This window comes from Pleurodeles waltl, chromosome 3_1, assembly GCF_031143425.1.
Source record: "Pleurodeles waltl isolate 20211129_DDA chromosome 3_1, aPleWal1.hap1.20221129, whole genome shotgun sequence".
Lineage (NCBI taxonomy): Eukaryota > Metazoa > Chordata > Amphibia > Caudata > Salamandridae > Pleurodeles > Pleurodeles waltl.
In genome coordinates, this window is record NC_090440.1 from 382,747,051 (window position 1) to 382,772,547 (window position 25,497).

Here is a 25,497-nt window from a genome sequence, read left to right on the forward strand (position 1 = left end):
CCTGAAGGTGAGGAGGTCCTGGGTCTGGCGTAGTGAGGTCGGGAGTGAGTTCCAGGTCTTGGCGGCGAGGTAGGAGAAGGATGTGCCGCCAGAGGTCTTGCGCTGGATTCGGGGGACGATGGCGAGGGCAAGGTTGGCAGAGCGTAGTTGGCGTGAGGAAACGTAGAAGTTGAGTCTGGTGTTCAGGTAGGTGGGTCCGGTGTCGTGTAGTGCCTTGTGTGCGTGGGTGAGGAGTTTAAAGGTGATCCTCTTGTCCACGGGGAGCTAGTGGAGGTCCTTCAGGTGGTGGGAGATGTGACATCGGCGGGGTATGTCGAGGATCAGGCGGGCGGATGCGTTCTGGATGCGTTGAAGTCGTTTGATGTCTTTTGCTGGGATGCCTGTGTAGAGTGCGTTGCCGTAGTCGAGTCTGCTACTGACGAGGGCTTGGGTCACCATCTTTCTGGTTCCTGTTGGAATCCACTTGAAGATCCTGCGGAGCATGCGGAGGGTGTTAAAACAGGAAGAGGAGACAGCGTTGACCTGTTGGGACATGGTGAGAGCAGAGTCGAGAATGAAGCCGAGGTTTCGTGCGTGGCTGGCTGGGGTGGGTCCGAGGTTGGAGAGGTTGGTGGTCAGTGATGCGGTGTTGGCGTCATTGTTGTTCTCCAGGTGGAAGTTAAGGTCTCCCAGGAGGATGTAGTCTGAAGAGGCGAGGGCGTGGGTGCTTGCGAGGTCGGAGATGGTGTCGCTGAAGGGGGCTCTTGGTCCTGGAGGACGGTATATGAGGGTTCCTCTGAGGGTAGTGTTGGGGTCCGTGTGAATCTGGAAGTGGAGGTGTTCGGCTGTCTTGAGGGTGTCGTCCGTGTGGGTGTGGATCTTGAGGGTAGATTTGTGGGCGATGGCTATTCCTCCGCCGATTCCGTTGGTGCGATCTCTTCTGGTGATCTTGTAGCCGTCAGGGATGGCGATGGCGATGTCTGGGGCCGAGGAGTCGTTCCACCAGGTTTCGGTTAGGAAGGCTACGTCTGGGGCGGTGGTGTCAAGCAGGTCCCAGAGCTCAATGGTGTGCTTTCGTGTGGAGCGTGTGTTGAGGAGGATGCAGTGCAGGTGGTTTGTGTTGGTTGTTGCTGGCTTCGTTGTTCTGTTGCAGGTGAAGTTGCAGGTGCGGCAGGAAAAAGGTCATTTGGTGTGCTTCGGGGTGGCCCTGGTATCTCAGAAATCCCAGACAAGATGTTTAGTATGGTTGTGAGAAAGTGGTTTATAAGGTGAGATAAGTTAGTGTCCACAACAAGTAATAAAATCACTATCTTGTTAGTTTCAATCAAAGGCTTCAGTAATTGTAACTTGAGCTCACACCCTTGCTTGCAGATGTTCAACTTAACAATGTGTGTGTTTACCATGCATCCCTTTATCAAGTATTTAATACAATGTGTTGACCTTTACAGAATGTTAAATTACATTGTGGGTCCCTGGCACACATTTCTGTAGTATCTATCTATCTATCTATCTATCTATCTATCTATCTATCTATCTATCTATCTATCTATCTATCTATCTATCTATCTATCTATCAATAGATATATTTCCCCTTTGTTACTTCTAACCTCCCTATTTTAAATAATTCAATGTAACAATATTTCCTGAGGGGAAAATTCCTGTCTCTGTTATTTTCTATGAAGGGTGTTGCAGTACCAGTGTTTGGTCATATGTAGTTCTAGACTTACTGCTGTTTTTTGGTAGTAGTATATTACACTCTGAGTTTGTGAATACCAGAATGTAGTAAACTTGCTCAAAAGATAAAATTACTCAAAAGTGTAAGTTATCTGAATTAAACAACTTCCAGTTGACTGTACTGTACTTAATGGGCTGACATTGCAACAGGCATTCTCCCATTATTAAAATAGAAATATTCAGCCAGAGGACCAGTGTTTTATAAAGCTATCATTTTCAAATTGATTGCTATATTAGTTTGCAGGTGTCTGGATCATTCCTGAATGGTACCAGTTACTCAGTGTGCTATGAACTAATGCATGTGCCACCATGAAGGAAACATTAATAAAAGATGTTGGAGGTGGGGCTTGGTAGCCCAAAAGGGTAATGTAAGGACTTGAGACTCTACTCTGTTCTGCACTTTAGCCTATAAATGTGTTTGAGTGGTGGCATTCCTGGATGCCCCTGATGTCTGTCCTGCTCTCTGAGGAGTATGCCAGAGGGCAAAGACCAAAGGCAGCGCAGAGGCAGATCTCTCACCGATGGTACAGGTGGGACTGCTTAGGGAAGAGCGACACTGAAGGGGGTCATCCGGAGATGAAGGTCTGCTTCTGCCTCGTTGGAGACTGCTGTATGCTGTAAGAAGGACCAGGCTGGCAGTGACCCTGTACCTGAAGTTGAGAGGCTGTCCCAGAAGACTAAAGGAGAGTGGGGACCCGCCAATGCTACTAAACAGGCCCCTTATGACCTGCAGCATCAGCTGCACATGTGGTTGGTGCAGAGTGGGAGCCAGGCAGCTGCAGCCTGAACCTGGAGGGGTCTTGAGGCAAGTGGCACCCAATGCTTAAGTAACACAAGTAGTCCTTCTTCTCCTCTGGAAAAGCAGCACTATGCATGGGGACTAACTGGTTGTCAAGTGTGGGCCCTGTGCAGTACATTCCTTGGATTTGGCCATGCCTCCGCCCAGCGATGACTTGGGAACAACGAGAGGAGGCACTATAGAGCCCCCTCTTCCACATGAGGAGACAACACTTGGCTAACCCCAGATTTGCAAACCAAGTACTATAGTTTCTACCCAAATGGGCAGTACCATAGGATCAGTGACTGGGATGATGGACGCCCAAATGAACTAGTGGACTCCACCAGGGATACATGATGTGATTGTCCTAAGATACCACCAGTCACAAGGTGCTCAAAGGAAAATTACAATGAGCTGCCCCACCCCCTTACCAAAAGATACTGAAGAACTGCCCAGCAACTGAGGCTGTAGGAGAGAGGAAGAAAAAACTCTTAGCCTCTCCCTCTTGTGCTGAGTCAGGGTCTGCCATACTGACAAAATAGTCAAGGATAGGAGTGACGGCCGAAACACAGCACAGGCAACAATTATAAATGTTCTAGAACCTCCAGGAAGCCAGCATTGGGGGTTATTCCAACTTTGGAGGAGGTGGTAATGCGTCCCAAATGTGACGGATTTACCACCAGCCGTATTACGAGTTCCATAGGATATAATGGACTCGTAATACGGCTGGTGGTATATCCGTCACTTTACCGTCACTTTTGGGACGGATTACCACTTCCTCCAAAGTTGGAATAACCCCCATTGTCAAGAAAACGAGGAAGCAAAGTAGGCCTAGTTTAGTACTGCAGAAACGACCACCTCAGCAATTAATCTAGAGGCCATCAGAGGGTCTAAAAGAAGACAAAATCTGTGTAGTAGGGTGGAGGTGCCATTTCTTCGACAGTACCTCAGAACTTGGTTGCACGCACTACCAAGGCTGAGACCCTTATCTCGTAGCTGATTTAAAGAAAAATATTCTAGAATATTAATAGGCTTGAGAAGAGGGTTAAAAGTGGGTTGGTCTTACAAAGTGCTAAGAAATGGGCTCCTACCATCCTGCTGTTACAGGAGATGCATCTACTGGATACAAATGGCCAATTCCCATGAAGACGCAGGTATTATAGGGTGTTTCAGAAAAGGCTCCAGTGGGGCCACCATACTTCTTCACACATCTTTCCTTTTTGTTGTTACTGAAACCTATCATGACTTCCTCTGGCAGTGGGTTATGCTTTCTGTGCTGTTGGAGGGTAGGCTCTGGACCATTGATACTGTATATATTCTGCCTACAATGATAGAGGACACCATACTGGGGTCTCTAACCTCTTAGTTAGGGTCCAATCGGGATGAACAATCCTGTAGGAGACTTTAAATCAATAATATTTTACTGATCTTATCCTAACTACACAGAGTCATCCACTCACATCAGCTACTGGACCACCGTGATGGCTGGTAAGTAATGCAACCACAGGATAAAAATGCATCCACTTCTAATACACCAGAACCAAACCAGACTAGATTACCTTTTTGTGTCCACAGAGGATCTTACAGGCATCAGTGGTTTCCTTGTTTTGTTGAGATTCCATTCAGATAATTTTCCGGTAGAGTTGGAAATAGGGCAATTGGAGCAGGGAGAAAGGGTCACTAGATGTCAATAATATCTTTCGTACGAGAAATTTAATGAATTTCTAATGGAGGAAATTGAGCACATTTTAATATCTACAAGGAATCTCTCTCACCCGACTATGTACTATGGAAATTTCTGAAAGCAGTGATTAGAAGGGAAATAATATTGTACATGACAAAACAGACAAAAGAAAGGATGGCCAAATGTCTCGCGTTAGAGGGTCAGTTTTCTGAATTGAAAGAAAAGATTACCCAATCCTGAGCAAAAATGCTTTTTGATGACTGGAAGAAGCTAGGATTTGCTGAAACACAAACTACTATATTCTGTGTGTGTAGCTTCCAGAATGCAGGGGATTAAAATGACAAGTTGGTTTATAGGCTCAATGGCAGTGAAGCTAACTCTAGGGTCATTCCATATATATGGGACCCAGGACTGAGGGTGACATCCAATACCCAGGAAATTAACATGACTTTGCCTAATATTATAGCAGTCAATATACACATCATAGAGAACTTTGGAATAAAGAAACCTGTTTAAATTGCAGAAGTAAACCGAGATACCTTATTCACCCATATTACAGAGGAATAGATCTCACCTGCTATGAATGAAATGCCCCAGGGAAATATAGAAGGTCTGAACAGATTTCTGCTTGAATTTTTGAATCGCTGCATCCAGGTTAGTCCCTTTGTTGGGGGCTGGTTATTAGTAGAGGTAAGTACACACTTATCACTAGTGTTAGTGCCCCGAGACATTAGCCCCTGGTAGTTTGCCAACAAGCAGGCAGGCTTAACATAAGAGACAGGTATGTAAAGCATTTGAATACATCAGTACAGTAAATAAGTAAGACACAACACACAATAAAAATCCCACACCAATTTATAAAAACAGTAAACATTTGTATCTTTAAAATGTCACCAAAATGACAAACATCCAATATAGGGAACCAGAGAAAATAGTTTTTAAAGATTAAAAGTAAAAGTAGTGCTTAGAAGCAAATAGTGCTCAAAGGGTTAAAAAAAGGTTACAATGGCGAGGGACACAGTCAAGAGTTTTAGACACCTGCAATGTAACACTTTTACATTTACTTCCAGAACAGTTTCTTCATGCAGGCAATTGGTCCACAACCCCAAACCAGGGTTCCAGAATCTCTGATTTGCTCCTTGGGATATTGGGACTACAATTTCTACAATGTGCCTTGCCAAATCCTTAAAATCCACTGAACACTGTCCAGCTAGGCTCTTCTGGCAGGAGTTGATGCAGGTGACTCTTGGTAGCTCCTTTATACCTGTCACTTACAGGGAGTCCACTCCTGAATCCTTCAGAAGTCAGGCGAAGTACTCTTTTGTGAAGCCCAGAGTGTGCAGCAGATGCAGTCCTTGTGAGTGCAGTCCTTCTTGATGCAGACCAGAGGTTCAGCAAGGCAGTCCCTCTTATTTTTCTTCTTGTTTCAGGTTCCAAGCAGGGATCTTTGGGTGCCCACAACACCAATCCAAGGATCTAGAACCTCTGAGATGGTCCTTGGGATGTTGGGACTAAGTTTTCCAGAATGCACCTGGTCAATTCCTTCAAAGGCCACTGGAGGGTGTCCAGCTGGGGTCTTTCTCATGGAGATGGTGCATGTGAACCTCTGTTAACCCATTGTTTTCAGGGATTCCACTCCTGAGTCCTTTTTGAAGCAAGGCAAAGTCCTTAGGGATGTTGTTCCACTTTGCAACAGAAACAGTACTTCAGAGTGCAGTCCTTGGGGTTGCAGACCAGCGTTCCAGCAGGGCAATCCTACTTGTTCTTGTGATTTAAGGCAGCAGATGAGCAATACAGATCAGCCACTTGTATGCAATCATCTTGGGGAACAAGCAGGGGGAACCCTTGTCCAATGACCTACAGGGTACCTCCCAAAAGCCTGACAGCTTCCTCCAAAGTGTGACATTTTCTTGTCCCATAAAGCACTGCACTTCAAAATTCCAAGGTGGGCGATTTTTCTCCAGAGGAGCTAAACTGAGGAGCAAGACCTGGTTAAACCAACCTACTGGTGTGGCTCATTTCCATTTACCCTCCCCCCCCCCTTTGACATCTGAAAATTCATTCCTGGGCTGCTATCTAGCTGTGGGGTACAGGGAGAGATGGTAGGCCTGGCTGGCATTCCATTCTGTCTTGGTTCCTTTAAAGCCCAGTAAATCTACCCAGCCCCCTTCCTGGCCTGGCCTCAGCATCTGCCAACCTTCCCACATCAGATGACCTCTGCTCAGTACAGGCCACTTATCACCTCATCGAATGAGCCTGGCTAACCCTGTTAAGGTTGACCAATCAGGAGAGGCCACTAGCAGGCTGGCATTTGGATTACAGAAAAGAAGGTCTTATAACTTTTTTTATGTATTAGTTATGATACATGTAATAGTGGCCAATTGTCAGATTTAATATTACCATTCTTTTGAGTCCTTTCATGACACATTTAGCTCCTTCCTAGCAATAATTATGTTTATGGAAAACATTCCGATGTTAGCCTATAGATCTAAGTATCTACAATAAGAAAAAATGAAAGGTGCAGTTTTTCTTTCATCAGGGCATGTAAAACACCTTTTATAATGTCCCTGCTTACACTAACATGGCAACCTGTCCCTGGGCCATCTATGCGATACCTTAGGGGTGACGTATGTGTAAAGATAAGGTAGAGTACCACTTCAGAAGTACCTCTAATTCCAAAGTCGAATTTGCACTCATTTTACTTTTTAATGACAGTCTGAAAGGCAGGGCTGCCTTTAAAAATGACAGCAGTGCCCACTCCAGTTCAGGACATCTGCTGGGCCTCTAGACATCCCTGCCCTATTATATACTTGTTACTTTTAGGTAGTGTGAAACCCCCTTGCCCTATTACAGATGCCTGTCATTGCCAATTGCAATTGTACCACTTTACCATATACCTGGGCCTGGATAGCAGAGCTCAGAGAACAGTCGGGGTCAGTTACCAACAGCATCAGTCAGAAAACATGGGGGTGAACATGCTAAAAGAATGACTTTCTCACAAGTACAGATAAAACATATGTAAGATGTGTACAGGAAGTGGACACCTTCCCCCATGTTGCATGGAAATGTCCAATGATTCCCCGCTATTAGACTCAAATTTACAAACTTGCCCAGGCAACCAGAATAGCCCTCATGAGAGAGTCTAAAAGCAGACTTTGGGGAGTAATGTCAGAATGGGAAGGGAGTTGGGGGAACACAGAAACTGGTGCCAGTGGACCTGATTGATTTTAATGAAAACAGATATAGCCCGAACTTTGAGGGCACTCTCTGCTCCATCGATGGCTGAATGGATTAAGGTCATGGACTTCTGTGTGGCAGAGGAAGAAATAATTTATAAAGAAGGAGGTTTCCCTGAAAACCTGCTCAAATATAGGGTGCGTAGTGGGATACATTTCAGTCAATATAACTCAGAGTGTGAGAACAAACCTGGGGTCAAGGGAATTATGGGAATTGGACTTATTCTTTGGCATAAACTTTGGAATTGTATCTCCAATGAGGAATTGAGGGTGGGCTGCAGTGTTTTGATTGAGTGTGTGTTATGTTGTAGTTTGTTGGTGTACTGTGAACCCCAATAAAGCAGAATTCTAAAAAGGTAAAAGCTGTAAACACGAAATACACATCATTGGCTGGCTGTTAAAAACCCAGCTCTAGCAAGATAATATCTTGACCTCTGGGCCCGGGAAAGCCTCAGTGTTGACAATTGTTTTTTAAACAGAGATATGTCATGTGTGACAGGGATGGGAAGATTTGGCAGAGTTAAGGTCAGTTTTCAAAGCTTTTAAAGGTCTTGCTTCGACTTCAAGATGCCAGATAGCACTGCCAGAAACAGGAAGAGTTATCATTTATTCCCAGGTCTACTCTAGAATTTCTGGCTCTAACCCCAGCAAGAGGAAAAACAGTTCAGGCCCTGGCACAGTCTACACATCAACATGGGAAATCCCCTTAGTCTTCAATTCTGCAATGTATTAGATAGGATAAAACGTATATGATTGTGTGACTGCCTCTACTTGTGTAGCCAATTGTATAAATGCATGAGAGCATGTACATTAATGAGTCTGAACACGTGTGTGTTACTGGGCGTATGTGGTAATGCACAGGTGTTGTTGCACATAGATGTCTCTAAACATGTGGTAGATGACCCGTAATGGAGAAAATCGGATTGGATGAAGGCATTTCAACATTTTGTGATTTCTATGGTAGAATCGCTTGGCAGCTTGACGCAACCATGCATCTCATTTTATGTAAATGCAGTTTAATCTACATTATACAGAGGCCCCATGGGCTGTAACTTTAGAAAGCAGATCTGAGCCAGATCCTTGCTGTAGAAAACTGTTCTCTCTACGTTGAAGTGAGTTTTTGAGAAGCCTGTTATACAAATTGTGACAAAGACAGTGGGCCGTCAGGAATCTTGTATCATACTAAATTCCAGGCCAAGTTGAAAGAGTTGCTAAGGATCACTGAAAGAGTAACTTTAATATTGCATACTTCATCCGAAATGTGATATTGAACGGCTAGTCAAAGAAGATTCTTACTGTGTAAATTCTAACCAGTTTTTATCATAATGGACTCTAACTTTGAGCTGTATATGCTTTTCCAGAGAGCACAACTTATGCAGAGACAGTAGCGATAAAGAAACAAAATATTTCTGCATAGGTGTAGTCTAACATGACTACTATTTTCGTATCAATATTGTATCGATGAATTTCATAAATAAGAAACTTAAAATGAGCTCGATGTGTCTTGGGTGTATCTGGTCCTGTATATTGTGTGCATCGTAATTGATGGTAAATAAATTATATTTTCTTTGACTAAAATTGTTTTTTTTATATTTCTTCTAGGACTGTCCTCCAGAAGCTGGGGATTTTAGAGCACAACAGTGTTCAGCTCATAATGACGTTAAATACCAGGGACAATACTATGAATGGCTCCCAGTCTACAATGATCTAATGGCATCATGTGCTCTTAAGTGTCAAGCTTTTGGAAAAAACTTTGTTGTGGAACTTGCTCCAAAGGTATTAGATGGAACGCGTTGTAACACAGAGTCCCCCGACATGTGCATCAGTGGCATTTGTCAGGTAAGACATGGCTTGGACCAAAGATATACAAAATCAAATACATGTAGTCCTTTGATAAGTATGGAGCTGAAAGTATGGTTTGTATCACACACACACATATATATATATGTTTTATATATATATATATATATATATATATATATATATATATATACAACATTTATAATTTTCATCCATTATTTATTTCCATTTTCCAAGCTACTCAAGCAACATTGCAATATGCAATTACACAGCATTTATTTCAGCATTTTTGGTAGTCAAGGATAAGACAAGCTGCCAGGAAACAGAAGGATGGAACCAGTTTTATTTCAAAGCACGTAAATAACTGCAAGGTCAATTCTTTTTTAACATGTTGTTTGTGTAAATGGAAGATCAAGCAGCCAGTATATACTCGCATTTCTCATTAGGTATTTTATGCTTTTGAGATACCAGTCATGACTTTGAAATGGTGTATCATGACCAGGCAAGAGCAAAGAAAGAGAAGGTATGGCCTAACTCTACAGCAAAGAAGAGCTATGAGAATTTAAAGACAAAGATGAACATAAGGTACCTGGAGGGTGTGGAATAGTGGACAATGGCGGTTGGGACTGAGATACAAAGGTAGTTTCTACCAGGTTAGGTAAAAAGTATGGACAAATTAGTATAGTGGTAATTGTACTTTAAGGATAATTTAAGAAGCAGAAGAAGAAGAATAAAATTGTCTTACAACAGATTTGTTTTTATGGTTCGCAAGATTGATCAGTTCATTCACCATTACGAGTCCTGTACCTTTGATTTTTCTCCCCTTTCTCTGTATTTTGCTTCCCTCGATTAGGACTTACCTCTCAATGATGGTCCTGTGTGATCTTGAGACTGTTTCTACCACACTTCTCCTTGTACCTTTCATGCTCCTATCAGCAGCATCTTCTTAGGTCTCCCAAGCTTGGGGAAGGTTTCCGCATACTTCCTGTATTCATCACCAGCTTGACTTGTAGCCAAAGAGTCCATATTCAACCCTAACCGGATCACCACACAGAGAGAATGTCCAGTTATATATAGCCTTAGCTTGAGATTGAGTTAAACAGGAATTTGTTCCTTACCTATCCAGTGTTGGGAGATTATCAAAACCCAGCAGTCAGATCTCCCCATCAGCTTCACTGTGTTGTGATGCATTTCTGTGAAATTCTGTATATTTCCACTAACCTAGAAAGCTACAGTACAAGGCTAAACATTACACAAGTGTTGGATATTAAGTATCAATTCCTTCATTTAGTGGTAAGATAACATTAGCTCGCTAGTCACTGTCGAAGATATGGACAAGCATCCAACTACAGTGCCCTAATTATGGCACGCCCCATTTTACCGAATAAGAAGAAATCCCAACCCATCACATCCCTCAGAAAATAGTGACACTAGTTTCTTTGTAAACTACTTTATAACTCTACTGTACCTTATTATTTTTTCTATTGCCCCAACTCTGTATTTTTGCTCAGGGTGCCTATTCTTACCGCATCATATGTTTTCACTGGCTACATAGAATCTACCACTTAATATATGGTAAATTGATGTAAAAAACTTTGAAATAAATCTCAAATACATACATACATAAATAAATTGATAAACAAATCAATATAATAAAATATGGTGATTTGAATTAATTCTACATGATTATGTCTACCACAGTTGCACTGGAATCTACATTTTCTTGGATTGTGTTTCAAATGGCCTAGAGTTTGCATAATGTATGGTTTTATTTGGCCTTGTCAGCGCAGTAAATGTCCACATTCTGTGTTTGTTAATGATTATTTTGATTGAGCGCAGAATTACCCGAGTTCTTTATTAAAAGAAACTCAGTAAAGTACCCTTCGCCTGTCATCCGACTGCCATGACAATAGCTTCTCAACAGCGGTTTGATTTGTGTTTCTTCAGTTGTTGCTACATAATCTAGCACTGCAGTTTTGGCACTTGCTCGGCACGACTGAAAGCGGTTTGGCAGGTCCTGTGAAAGTTAGCTCATCTAAATAAACATCTCCCTTCCTGCTTATGCAGACAACTCTTTTTGTCTGAGAACACAAATGTTTGAGAGACAGTGCCGCGAATGGCAACACTTAGCAAATGTAATCACGTTAAACTAATTATCGGGGAAAGTGTCTAAAATGCACATATCTTGCTTGTCACGGATTAAATGTATTCTGCATAAAGTTTCATGAGCGACATGACGAACGTTATCATTAGTTCACCCGGGTGGTGCTTTGTTAAAAGGCTCGGTGTGTGTGCAAAAGATCTTTACACATAACTTTACTATAGGTTTCTCATCCTTGAAGTTATGCGCTAAAGAGGTGTTAAGTGGCAAGACACTGGCATAACCTACTCTTTTTATGACATTAGTAGTGTTGCGTGAACACTATCAATGTATTATTTAAAAAAAAACTTGCAAGGTTCATTAATTGCAAAGCTCATATTTTATTAAAACAAGAGAGACAGTTTCAGTAGCCTTCTACACCAACAGAAATGCACTCCAGCTGCTGTAGAGGACAGCGCTCGGCAGAGAGTCTACTGCCGCAGTCTTAAAGACACCCCTTGGGCCCTAAAGTGAGCCCCCACCAAGTCTTCTCCCACCTGTTTGCACCAATACAAAATTTGCTTGGACTTGACCCACTAGCCTGGTACTTGTGCAGATACGTGGCTCACCACATAGGCTGATGGGGAGCCCAGTGCTTGATCAGAGAAGGTCTAGCACCGTTGCTCTCTCACACACTATCTACTGCGGACCTCAGCAGCTCAGACTTATGTTGTCTCCTTCTAAAGACCTGTGGCCCCCAGAGAACACCCTGAGGCAGGAAATCGTTTGAAGGAGATGAGTTGGAGTTTTACAGTGGCTTGCACGAAATCAGGTTTAGTGGGGCATCTTCAGATAACTTTGTGAAGGCCAACATTTCCCAACTCCTCCAGAATGCCCGCCTCTATAAATTACTTTCCTTATTTACGAAGAGATGCAACATAGCAAATCCGATAAATAACTTGGATTACCTCGTCATGCATACAGTCAATAGGAGAACTTGGTTTAAGCTGAGCAAAAGCCATGATGTACTCAGTGGAAGCATGGGGACATTTAGGAAACTTGCTTTCTTCTAGGGGCAAGGTACTGAACAGGGAGCACCGGCAGAAACAGGAGACAGATTTTTCCCACATTTATTCTGTGCAATTGGAGTTGTGTACGTTTAAATTGCACAGTGCTTATATTAAAGACCTTACCACGATCCAGATTTAGTAGCAAACAAATCTTTCTGTGTTGCACTATTGTTTCCACCCACTCCTCTATTTTAGTGACTAAGCTTGCTGTATGTTTTTATAGCTCACCCAATGACAAATTAGTTTCATTCAAAAAGGATTTATCTGTTTCCTGTGGGGTTATGAAATATTTTTAGGAAGATGTGTAGAGCCAGTCCCTCACCATTGGGCTTAAGATTTTAGCACTACTCCGATAGGACAAAACATGCCTCGACACAGGGCCACGGATTTAGGCTGCACACTCTCTATAAAATATGATTCTCTACTGCCATCAGATTCATGATCTATGATCATCCTTTTCTGCAAGATGTATGTTGTTACAATTTTTTCTCCTTCTTTAAGCTCATGTTTTTGCCATCAAGTGTGTCATTATGAAAACTGCAGCCAAGAATACCTTGTATAACTGATCTGAAATAGATCGTGGTGCACTTTCCAATCCCCTCAGCTAGCCTTCTCCACATTATCCTGCTTCGTGATTCTCCCAGTTTCTCAAGTTTATCCTTTCCTTGTTAAATCGGTGCTGATTTTTACTTCCCATAATATTTGCTGTTTTTTACTCGGTCCTTAATACAGAATACACCCCATCCTCGCAGAACTTTTTTCCAGGTTTAGGATACCTCACAATTCGCATTACACCTAGTCATTCACTCGTTATCTTCATAACATGAAGCCTTCTGCCTCTTGGATAGATCTTTTAGACAGCTCTGCCTTTTTTCCAGAACTTTGTATTTAATTGTTTTCTTGTTGCTGGTCGTGGCTCCATTTCCTCTTTCATACTGTAACAGTGGTACAAGATCATGAGCATATCTTGACTAACAAAGATACGGTGCCCTCACCTGCACAGGCAGATGTGCGAAGTGTTATGAAGATAACGAGGAAGGGATGACTATACATAATAATGATTACCCACATAATCCAAACATCACTGCCAGGGCATCTCGTTCCATCTTCAAAAGGACATGAGAAAATTCCCAAAAAGAAATACTCCACACTAACAACCGATTGATGCAGATTCACATGAAGAATTTGTAATGAAACAAGCACTACTTGATTTTACAACTGCGACAGAGGAAGAATTGCATCTTCAACAGCTGCTGTTGTCTCGTTGTGTACCTGCAAACGTTCATGTGTAATAAATGTGGAAGGGAAAGCCCGTATTGCAGCTTTATATACCTGTGCAACATCCTTTAATTTACTGACATAGAAATGAAAGTGCAAACCTCTCTGCTAAGAGTGTCTGTAGCTGGGTTTAACCTATGCCACTCAATCCCAAAATTACCTAGAAAGAGTCTCACAGCCCCTTCAGTCATTAGCATGGAACAGGAAACATAAAACCCTATCAACAGACCCTTCAATGAAGCAGGATGAACGCCAACCCCAAGTGGCAATAGGAAATCTATTAGAACTGGAAATACTGCTTGCCAGTTCGCAGAGCTCCAGCGAGGGGATGCAGATCACCACATACGCTAGTGCTAGGATTCTATTAGTCTAGCCACCTAGTAGAAAACCCAGGGACAAGCAGGTGGGGTCCAACACCTCTTAATATGCATGACACAGAAATGTGAGAGGACACCTCTCTTCAAAGAGTGGCGGACGCTCGGTTTGACCTATACTTCACAATCCCAGAATTAACTATAAGAGCCTCACAGGCTCTGCAGTCACTAGCACGGGGCAGGTAACACAAAACTACCCTATGAAAAATACTGACCTTTCAAGGAAGCAGGGCGAACACCAACCTCAAATCGCAGTAGGAAAACGATGAGGATTGACTAAAAAATACTGCTTGCTGGTTAATGTGGCTCGAGCTTGGAGAAGGAGATTACCGAATCCTCTTCCGCTGAGATCCTTTTAGTGAAGGAAAATTGTTAGTCATCAGGGAAAGTTCCCGCTGTGCATACACAGATAGTGCGCTACATGGCAGCCTGCTGACAACAAAATACAGTTATCAGCAGGCCACGATATCTTGCACATACGCAAGAAACAGCAGCCATCTCGGATTATTGAGTATAACTTCCCTGATGTTTCAGAGTGTCCTTTGCTAAACAATCATGTTATAATGTTTCTGCAACAAGGACCTTGGTATGGGAAGCTTGGATCTTGCTTCGTTTGGATTTGTTTTGCTGGACATTTCAGAATACCGATACGTATTCTGAAAAGTCACGTTGTGGATGAAAACGAACTTTAAACTATTTACAGTAATAGTTATGCAAACTCTTCTAAGACTCGGGTTTTTATTTACTAACAGTTACTATGACAGAGTAGGGAGGGTTCTTAGAGTGGATTATGCTGCCTTTGTATATGCATCTCATGCCCAATATTTTAAAGTTCAAGTACACAAATGTGGATTTCTCTAAGTATACGGAGTGAGAGGATGCCAACGGAGTAGGTTATCTTGCAATTCTGTAGAAATCAAGGACAAACTATGACTTCTATATCATCAATCACAGTTAAACATAGAAATTGAAGCACAAGATACTTAATAGTTCTTGGACTAGTGCTACTCTCTAGATCATGCATCCGTTCTTGATCAACCGAAGTAACAAGCCCTAGTGGTGGAGTCCTCAGTCTTTGTATTCTTTCTTGTCCCAAACCTCTTATCCCACCTTTTCTGCTAGCCCTCATATCATATCACTGTGTATGTGGAGCTTGGTCTGGCAGGTGAGAAACAGAAAATATCTTTCATCCCGTTGTACTCTTTCTACAATGTCAGTCAGCCCTGAGAGATTGCCTTGACTACTATGCCTCAGGCCCTTGACATCATAAAGACATAACAAAAGGAGGTCAAAGAAAACAACACACTGTTCAAAATTATTTAAAAAGAAAATTGAAAAATGCGATTGTTTGAAATTAGAGAAACTGTACGTGCCTAAGGTACTCTTGTCCACAGATTCTTAGATCTAAGGTTATATTGCCTTTTAAGATACCAAATTATCTGTGCATTCTTGTTCTACAGCGAATCCAGGAATATACTTAGCTTTCCCAACACGGTTATCGGGCGATCCACAGAAATTAGCATTGCTTCATAACCAGTGTCAGTTACATTTTGTGCAATCCTGTGACCTTCCTATTTTATTTGATAATTTGGCTATTGTTCTATTATGTCAGTGTGAATGCAGACAATTAGAGAGTTCTATTGCTAGAGAATAATAATCCTTTGCTCTACAGTTTTACTACTTTTTGTGACCATATGTGAAAACTAGTTGATAGAGGGTTAAATATTTTTTCCTTTGAAAATAACATTTTAAATATCAAACAGGAAGGGTTGAGGAGAAGCGAAAATGGCATCCTTATTTTAGCAAGGCTTTCAAAGTCAGTTGAAAAGCATCTTGGTGCAAATGATTATTTCTCCCAATAGGTGTGTTGATCTCATAAAGTTAGTGGTACAGTTATATCATTGCCTATCTAGACATCAATCTGAAAAGACTTCAGTCTTATTGGTCTCAGTGGTATAACCTAAGATCAAGGCCACTAGAATTAAGCGATTCTGTGACTGCTGCATTTTTCATATAATTATGGATTTGTCACATTTGCAACATATTCATCTGCTGTATAATCTGCTGATTCTAACAGAAAATGTTTCTAGTTCAAATGGTTCAAAAGTTACTGAACATACAATGATATGTGTTGCCACACAGTGCAAGGCCCTTTGCAAAGGTTGACTGGTAACTTTTCTTTTGCTGGTTGCTATATTTAGGTGTTAAACTGGTACCATTGAGGTGTAACCTAAGCCCAGAAAGTATTAACAGATGTAAAAATAACAAAATAATGAAATAATACTACCACATAATTTGCCTTTTCTTGCAACATAATTTAGTCAAACCTGCTACATAATGTGACCCTCTCCTGCAACATACTTCAGTGGCCCTGTTTAAGGTAGATGAGAACAAAAATGTGACGACTTCTTAGCTAAAGGAATTAGGCAGCTTCATAGTATCCATATCTAAAGAAGACAGTCAAATTTGTTCTTGTATTTTGAAAAGTCATGTCATTTTGTAAGAAATTACATACATTAATCCAAGGCTTTTGAAGGTCAATTACTGCCTACTGAAAGACTAGATTTGGCGGAAAACTAGACTATTCAACAATGAAATTAGATGCTTTGTTGAGTTAAGAAATTAAGGGCACGATTTATTTTTGACGGACAGCCCATCCTCAGATAGGGTGACAGAGTAAATTACTTTGTCACCCTGATGGAAGTATTGCCAGCAAAATTTTGAAGTGTCTACCTACCCAGCTGATATTTCAAGCATTAACCAGATGGCTCCATCAAACATGACAAAGCCATCTGTCTTTTTTTTTTCATTTTCAAAAAGAAAATCCTAAAGTGGGATTTTCTTTTTGAAAATAGTAAGAAAAAATGGGACCCCTCGCCATAGGACCTTCCTCCCCTGACAAGGGGGGTCATTGAGCACTTTTCAGTGCCCCTTACCACTAGATTTTTCCTGGAGGTGATAGGCATTTAAAAACGGCTAAAAGTAAATCAAGTGGATGGACATATAGCCAAACCTTCAACCGGCCTTACTGCAGTGAGCCATTGGAGAGTTTGACGATGGCAGATGCAGAGTATTCTCCAGCGTCGTCAAGCTATAATTCACCCACGTTTAAATCAGATTTATCATTTTTGAGATTGGCTGAGAATAAAATGCAGTTACCTGTGACACATATGATATTTCCTATAAAGAAGATATTGTCAGAAGCTCAGGGAAAGGTGATTTCAGTACTTTTATATCAAGGGACTTATCAGAATTATATAGATATTGAATTTGTTCAATCCTTGCAAATTCGTGTTGTTGATAAAAAGGTTATTGGTAATTTTAAGGCAGTGGAAGGTTTGAATTTATCCTCAGGCTTGGTGGGGATTTCATACACAAATTATTTCTTTGGTTTGTTTCGAAATCTTTATGAGAACATTCATTTTGATTTGCTAGATGCTCCTCAGTTTAAGGCAATTTTGGGAAAGCCCTAGTTGATCATGCATTGATTTTGCCACCCAGCAGTTAAAATGAATTCAGACTATTGTTAGACTAGTTGTATGATATAATGTCAATCAAGAGTGAGCCATTTTTCTAAAGTACTTGCAGGAGTGTGGATTGTGGCAGCAATTGTATGTTGTTAGAAATGGGGCCTCTGGTTGGCAGTCAGTTTGCACTCTGTCCAAGCAGGGACCCTCACAGAGTAAGGAGATACACAGCTCATATAACCCCTGCTCATCCACTTGGTAGCTTGGCACAAACACTCAGGCTTACTCAGAGGCAATGTGTAAAGTATTTGTACAATCACACGCAATAACGCAGTGAAAATACCACAAAATAACTCAACACTTTAGAAAAATAGCCAATATTTATCTGATTAAAAGAAAAACCAAAATGACAAACATCCAACATACACAAGCAAAGTCATGAATTTCCAAATATTAAACTTGTACATAGCGCTTAGAAACAAATGCTTCAATTTGGTGTTATCACGGCATCATGACAGAGTCGTTTCCAACGATCTGGCATCAATGGTGCCTGTCACAGAGTCCCATGGTCCCCCAGGTACAGTACCTTTTGAAGGTGAGGAAAGAAGCAGCTGAACGGAGTTGGGGATGCGAGGCGTCAATGGATCCAGTTCTGCATTGGTTCCAGTGCTCCAGAGCAGTGCAGCGCAGGCGTCGGGGTGAAGCGTTGGGTCCTTGCAGTGGAGCAGTGGAGATGAGGTTGCATCAGTGCGAAGAGTTGGTTCCTTATGCTCCGGCGGGGTCGATGTCTGGTGGGTCCAGGCGGGGTGGAGTGACCTCAAGGGGGCGCAGTCATGCAACAGGGCTGCAGGCACCTTGGGGGAGTCAGGTGTCACGGATGTCGGTGACACAGGACTCATGAAATCACGATACATCAGTGGGGCTGCGACAGCATCAGGCCTGGGATGTCAGTTGGGGCCGTTGCACTCCAGTAGGGACCACAGCTTTAGTTGCAGGCAGTGATGCGGGGTCAGGCAGCGGCATCAGTCCGGGAGTCATCCAGCATCGGTGCACTTGGATTTTTGTTGGTGTTCAACCAGCTTTCACTCCCAAGCGGCAACACCTGGCGAGTTAGAGTCCACAGCAAGTGAGCCCAGAGGCTGGTAGGTGAAATCTTTGCTGTCCCTGAGACTTCTTACCTTACGGTAAGGTTGCCACGAAAACCATGGTGGTAGGTGAGGTCATAATCCCGCAGGCGGGCAAGTGATGGCCACCGGGCTGGAGATTGAAGTCTCCAGCACGGCGGCCGTTACCGCCGTGGCAGTCGGTGTGGTACATTGGTGGTTTGGCTTTAGCCAAACCGCCAAGGTCTTAATATGTAGAAAAGTACCGCCAGCCTGTTGGCAGTACTTTTCTCATATTAACACCGCCTGCCGGGGTCATAATGACCCCCCATGTCATTAGGATCATACCCAGACACATTATTGTCTCAAAATGGCATACCCAGAAGCAAATTATTTTGGCTGGAGTCATGCCATTCTTACATCTAGATATTCCTATTAGCTGTCAGACCCTCTAACAACAGCAACCGCTCTAATGGGATCAAAATCCACATCGGCCAGCAGATCCACTTAGGGGGTCATTACAACATTGGCGGTAAAAGGCGCTTACCGCCGTGCAGAAGACCGCCAATACACTGCGGCGGCGGCGGCATTCCGCCACATCTATTATGACACACATCTTGGAATCCGCTGAAATTCAGACACCCACACATCACCGCCACACCAAAGGTCAGTGATAAACTGGCAGAAACAAATCCTCCACCTCCACGCCAACAGAAACACGCCCATGCTATTACGAGCCACGAATCCATGCGGCGGTCTTTCAACCGCGGTATTCCATTGGCGGTACACACCGCCGCGCTCAAAATACACACACATCTCCAAAACATCGCCACATTGGACAATTCAAAATACACACACCTGATACACATACAAACAACACTCCCACACACCAAACACAATATAAAACCCACACCCACATCACCCACAAACCCCTACGACCAAAAATTAGACACGAAGGCGACAGAGAGAGAGCACAGAATAGACAACCCCACTACACAGAGGCACACAACACCATCACCCACACAACATCCACGCACAAAACACCACACACCACTACACTCACCACACTCATCACCACATACACCACCCCACACATCAACCACACCACCCCATGGCACGCCAAAGACACCCCCTCTTCTCCGAGGAGGAGCTCAGGGTCATGGTGGAGGAAATCATCCGGGTAGAGCCACAGCTATTTGGCTCACAGGTACAGCACACATCAATAGCCAGGAAGATGGAGTTATGGCGCAGAATAGTGGACAGGGTGAACGCTGTGGGACAGCACCCAAGAAATAGGGAGGACATCAGGAAGAGGTGGAACGACCTATGGGGGAAGGTGCGTTCAACGGTCTCCAGGCACAGCATCGCGGTACAGCTGACTGGCGGCAGAGCTCCACCTCCTCCCCCACAACTAACAACATGGGAGGAGCAAGTCTTGACCATCTTGCATCCTGAGGGCCTCGCAGGAGTCGGTGGAGGATGGGACACTGGTAAGTCAAATCTTAACTATCATATCCCCCCACCCTACCTGCATGCTATCACACACCCCCTCCCTCACCTCCTCCCCTATCACTACAACTTCGCACTAATGTACCCATGACACAAACCACCCATCCCAACACCAAGCCCTGCATGACACAACTAAGCATGGACACCCCTCACTAAAGCATGCCCACTGCACATACCCAGTACACCCCCCCAACCATCACCACACAAACTCACACACAGGAATGCATGCACTGGGGTACACAAACACCCACCCATTGCACACCATTACACACACACATGCAATAATCATGCTCTTATGCCACTGCAGGAACCCGAAGGACCATCACCACACCAGAGGGTCCAGACAACACCACTCCACCCCCAGAAGAGGCCCACAGTGACAAGAGAAGCTCTGCCCTACTGGATCCTGATGACCAGCCCGGACCATCGTGGGCCGCGGGACAGTCGGTTCCCCTTGCACAGGCACAGCCCAACACCGACCTTCCACCCTCTGGTAACACCAGCACAGCACCCACCCAGCGGGCCCAAACCTCCCTACCCAGGACAGGTCAATCAGCGGTGTGTCCACCACTACAGGGCACCCAGGCTAACCCACCACCCCAACAACAACAGGGACCTGGGGGCAGTGGTAGTGGGCACACGGTCCAGGGGACGGAGGCACAGGAACACAGGGGAACTGGGAGGGCTTCTGTGCGACAGGGGGCAGACAGGCCAAGGGAACCCACCCTCCACGAGGCCCTCTCCTCCATCATGGGAGCATACCACCACTCCCAGGAGACGATGGCGACGGTTCTGGACAAGTTGCAGGAGACCCTGCGCCTGCAGGACGAACTGTATTTGGGGTTCAGGGAGGAGCTCAGGACCATCAGCTCCGCCCTGGGCACCATTGTAGGGGTGCTGAAGGACATACAGCAGACCTTAAGGGACACCGTGGCACTCCAAGGGGCCCCTGACACTAGTCAGGACGATGAAATGCCCACCACCTCCGCCGGCGCTAGTGGACAGGACGCCCCGCCACAGGACCAACACACCAGCACCCCACCCCCCGCAGACGGACAACCACCACGCAAGCGGTCCCTGAGATCCAGGAACAGGACAGAGCAAGATGGCAAGACCCCGCCAGGAAATGACACCACCCTGATTGTCCTCCCACTGTCCCACTTTCTTACCCTGTCCATACTTTAACTGCCCCAGCTCCTCTTCCTATGCCCAGATGGGCAGTGCACCTGTGAGACTAATAGACTGGACTCTGCCATGGACATTCCTCCACCATCACCCATCCTCATTTTACAACCCCCTCCCATTTCTGAGCACTTCAATAAACACCCTTGAAACTCAAAACAATCTGGAGTCAGTCTGTGATTTAGTAAAAATTTATTCTCAATGACAGTGTCATAATGGGAGTACCATTCTAAAGCTAACATACCTATGTCACACATCACAAGCCCTTGAAGGATGCAAGCAGTTGACACGTAGGTAACCACACCTGTGAAACCGTAATGGAAGGGTACAACTCAGTTACCAAATGTTGACTTAAATCGCAAAACAGGATAGAGGTAGACGTGTGAAAGTTAATGTAATGCTAAAAATGAAAATGTTCTCACCTGTGTGTCACTGGAAATATTGCTGTGTGACTGACTCCCTGTTGTCGTTGTCTTCTTCATCAGCTTCATCCTCATCACTGTCCACAGGCTCCACAGGCTCCACAGCTGCTACAACACCGTCATCTGGATCATCCTCCTGCAGAAAAGGCACCTGGCATCGCAATGCCAAATTATGGAGCATGGAGCAGGCGATGATGATGTCGCACACCTTCTTCGGTGAGTAGAATAGGGATCCACCTGTCATATGGAGGCACCTGAACCTGGCCTTCAGGAGGCCGAAGGTGCGTTCGATCACCCTCCTAGTCCGCCCATGGGCCTCATTGTACCGTTCCTCTGCCCAGGTCCTGGGATTCCTCACTGGGGTCAATACCCACGAAAGGTTGGGGTAACCAGAGTCCCCCAAAAGCCATACACAGTGCTTCTGGAGTTGAGCCATCATATCAGGGATGCTGCTATTCCGCAGGATGTAGGCGTCATGCACTGAGCCAGGGAACATAGCATTTACCTGCGAGATGTACTGGTCTGCCAAACATACCATATAAACATTCATCGAATGATAACTCTTCCTGTTCCTGTACACCTGTTCACTCCTGTGGAGGGGGACCAGAGCTATATGGGTCCCATCAATAGCACCTATGACGTTGGGGATATGTCCAAGGGCATAGAAGTCACCTTTCACTGTAGGCAAATCCTCCACCTCAGGGAAAATGATGTATCTCCTTACGTGTTTCAGCAGGGCAGCCAACACTCTGGACAAGACGTTGGAAAACATAGGCTGGGACATCCCTGATGCCATGGCCACTGTTGTCTGAAAGGACCCACTTGCAAAGAAATGGACCACTGACAGCACCTGCACGTCAGGGGGGATTCCAGTCAGATGGCGGATTGGTGACATCAGGTCTGGCTCCAACTGGGTACATAGTTCCTGGATTGTGGCACGGTCAAACCGGTAGGTTACGATGACATGTCGCTCTTCCATTGTCAACAGGTCCACCAGCGGTCGGTACACCGGAGGATTCCACCATCTTCTCATGTGTCCCAGCAGACGGTGCCTACGAAGGACAACAGCGAAGAACCAGTCATTAGTCCTCCAGGTATGTACCCATAGTCACACACAAGACTACACCACTCACATAACCCTTCCTGTATGTGTGTTGAGTGTAGGCCTAGCTATGTGTGACGCAGTATGAAATGAAGCCATGTGGGCCCCTGAAATGGCGGCTGCCTGACCTCTAAACTGGGACAATGGGATTGTGGGGTAACTGCGCTGGCGTTACACACCGTCGCGGTAGGCGGTCGTAGACTGCGGCGCAATGCTGCATTGGTTAACATTGGACCCTATGGGTCCCAGGAGCCAATGAACAGGTGCGCCGGCGGTGATGATGCGCACCGCCGCGGACGTCACCGCCGCGGACATCACCGCCATTTTCTATCTGTTCAATCACTAGATACCTGACCTTCGACAGGAGAGGACCTACACTGCAAGTGCTGCTGTGACCGTGGTCTGGAAGCGACGATGGCTGCTGCGTCTGGGGAAAGGGCCCCTGCCTTCACTGCACAGGAGTTGGAGAAACTGGTAGACGGGGTCCTCCCCCAGTACACGCTACTCTACAGTCCTCCAGACCAACAGGTTAGTACACAGGGAGCAGTTTGTATGGGCTAGGCCTGGGTGGAGAGCGCTGGGTGGAAGAGGGAAGGGGGCAGAGTCCATAGAACATTAATGCATGGGAATGAATGGGCCACATGGCCAGAGTAGGGAGGGGGCCACTCACAACGACGGTGCAGTTGGTAATGACTGCTCCTCTTTCCTTGTGCATGTCATGTAGGTCAGCACCCACCAGAAGAGGGACATTTGGCCTGCCATCCCCAAGCAGGTCCGGACCCTGGGGGACCACCAGAGACGGGGCACCCACTGCCGTAAGAGATGGGAGGACATTCGCCGCTTCAGCAAGAAGACGGCGGGGGCTCAGCTGGGGATGGCCTCCCAACGTGGGAGGGGTGCCCGTCGCACCATGACCCCCCTGATGTTCCGGATCCTGGCGGTGGCCTTCCCGGAGTTGGATGGGCGCTTGAGGGCATCACAGCAGACACAAGCAGGTGAGTACAACCTCATTCTGCGGACTTTGCGTGCAGTGGAGGTGTCTGGGTGGGGGAGGTGGGCTGTGGGTGTCCCTAGGCCAGGGCGAGTTAGGTAGGCAAGGCCCCTCCGTAATGTAGCCCATGTGGCACTCTACCCCACCTCAGCAGAGTGCCAAGTCGAGGTATAGTTGCCCCTGTGGCATCCATGTGCGCCGATGTCCACCATTGCCATATAGGCCATATCCCAGAAATTGCATGTGCAGAGGGCAGGAGCATGGCGTAATGCAGGGGGCTGCTGCGTTTGTCTTGTCCGCCAACGGTAGCGGTATGCCATGCACTAAAACCCTCTTTCTTCTGTCTCCCCCCCTTTGTCTGCTCTCCCTGTCCTTTTGTACATCAGCATCAACAGGCGGAGGTACAGTGGCACCGGAGCATGAGGGAGCTGCATCCCACATGGCCATGGAGGGCCACACCACAGACTCTGAATGCACCAGTGGGACGGAGGGCGAGGGGAGCTTCACGTCGGCCACCGGATCACCAAGCAGCGACACAGACTCGTTCGACGATGGGAGCTCCCTTGTGGTGGTGGCACCATCTGTGCCCCCCACCTCTACAGGTACAGCCGCCACCTCCCCTACCAGCACCGCCCTCCCAGCAGCCCCTCAGCGTTCGCCCCGTGCCCGCTCACCCAGGAGGGTGGGCATCACCTTCGCCCCAGGCACCTCAGGCCCTGCCCCAGTCACCCCTGCTGCCCTCAGTGAGGAGACCATTGACCTCCTCAGGTCACTCACTGTTGGGCAGTCTACCATTGTGAATGCCATCCAAGGTGTAGAACGAGAGTTGCAACACGGTAATGCATTCCTGGAGGGCATTCGTTCTGGTCAGGCTGTCCTTCAGCGAACCCTGCAATCTTTGGCCTCAGCACTGATGGCAGCAATTGTCCCTGTGTCTAGCCTCCCCCCTCCAACTTCCTCCACCCAGACCCAATCTCCTGTACCCCAGCCCATCCCAAGCACACCTACAGACCAGCATGCACACAAGTCAACACACACAAGTAGCTCAAGCAAACATAGGCGCCACACACACCACAAGCACTCACGCTAGCCTCACCCACATACAGACACAACAACATCCACTGCCTCCACTGTGTCCCCCTCCTCCTCTTCTCCCTCCTCCCTCCCAGTGTCATCTACACTCTCACCTGCATGCACTACATCTACAGCCACTAGGACTCGCACCAGTACACCCAGCACCACACCCCGCTCACCTGCACTCACCACCTCCACTGCCATTTACACGTCCCCTGTGTCCTCTCCCAGTGTGTCTGTGACGCCCCCTCCCAAAGTACACAAACGCCGGCAATCACTCACCCAACATCCATCCACCTCACGACAGCCTCCAGTACCTGCACCTGCACCCAAAACACCTAAAGTGACACCTCCGACAACCACCTCCTCTTCCTCCACTCCCAGACCCCCTCCAGCTACCCATCCCAGTGTTCGTCAGAAACTGTCCCTCTGTAAAGTTGACCTTTTTGGCCCCACCCCACCCCCTCCAATTCATCAGTCCCGTCGTAGCGCCTCAGCCAAAAAGCCTCCAATACCAGTGGTGCCTGTTCAAGGGTTTTGGAGTGCACCAGCCACCAGGGCAGGCAGTAGGACCCGGAGCCAAGGCACTGGCAGCCCACCCCCTATAAAGGCAATAAAATTGGAGAGTGGACGA

At 45.7% G+C, this 25,497-nt stretch overlaps 1 protein-coding gene across 2 annotated transcripts in view; it reads left to right on the top strand.

The window, feature by feature from the left end:
• Positions 1–25,497, top strand: part of ADAMTSL3 (ADAMTS like 3) — a 2,197,206-nt gene that overhangs the window by 1,042,876 nt on the left and 1,128,833 nt on the right. For both annotated transcript variants that reach the window (XM_069222572.1, XM_069222573.1), the window contains exon 6: positions 9,014–9,250. In XM_069222572.1, the coding sequence (XP_069078673.1) occupies positions 9,014–9,250 (237 nt within the window). The remainder of the gene's footprint in view (positions 1–9,013; positions 9,251–25,497) is intronic.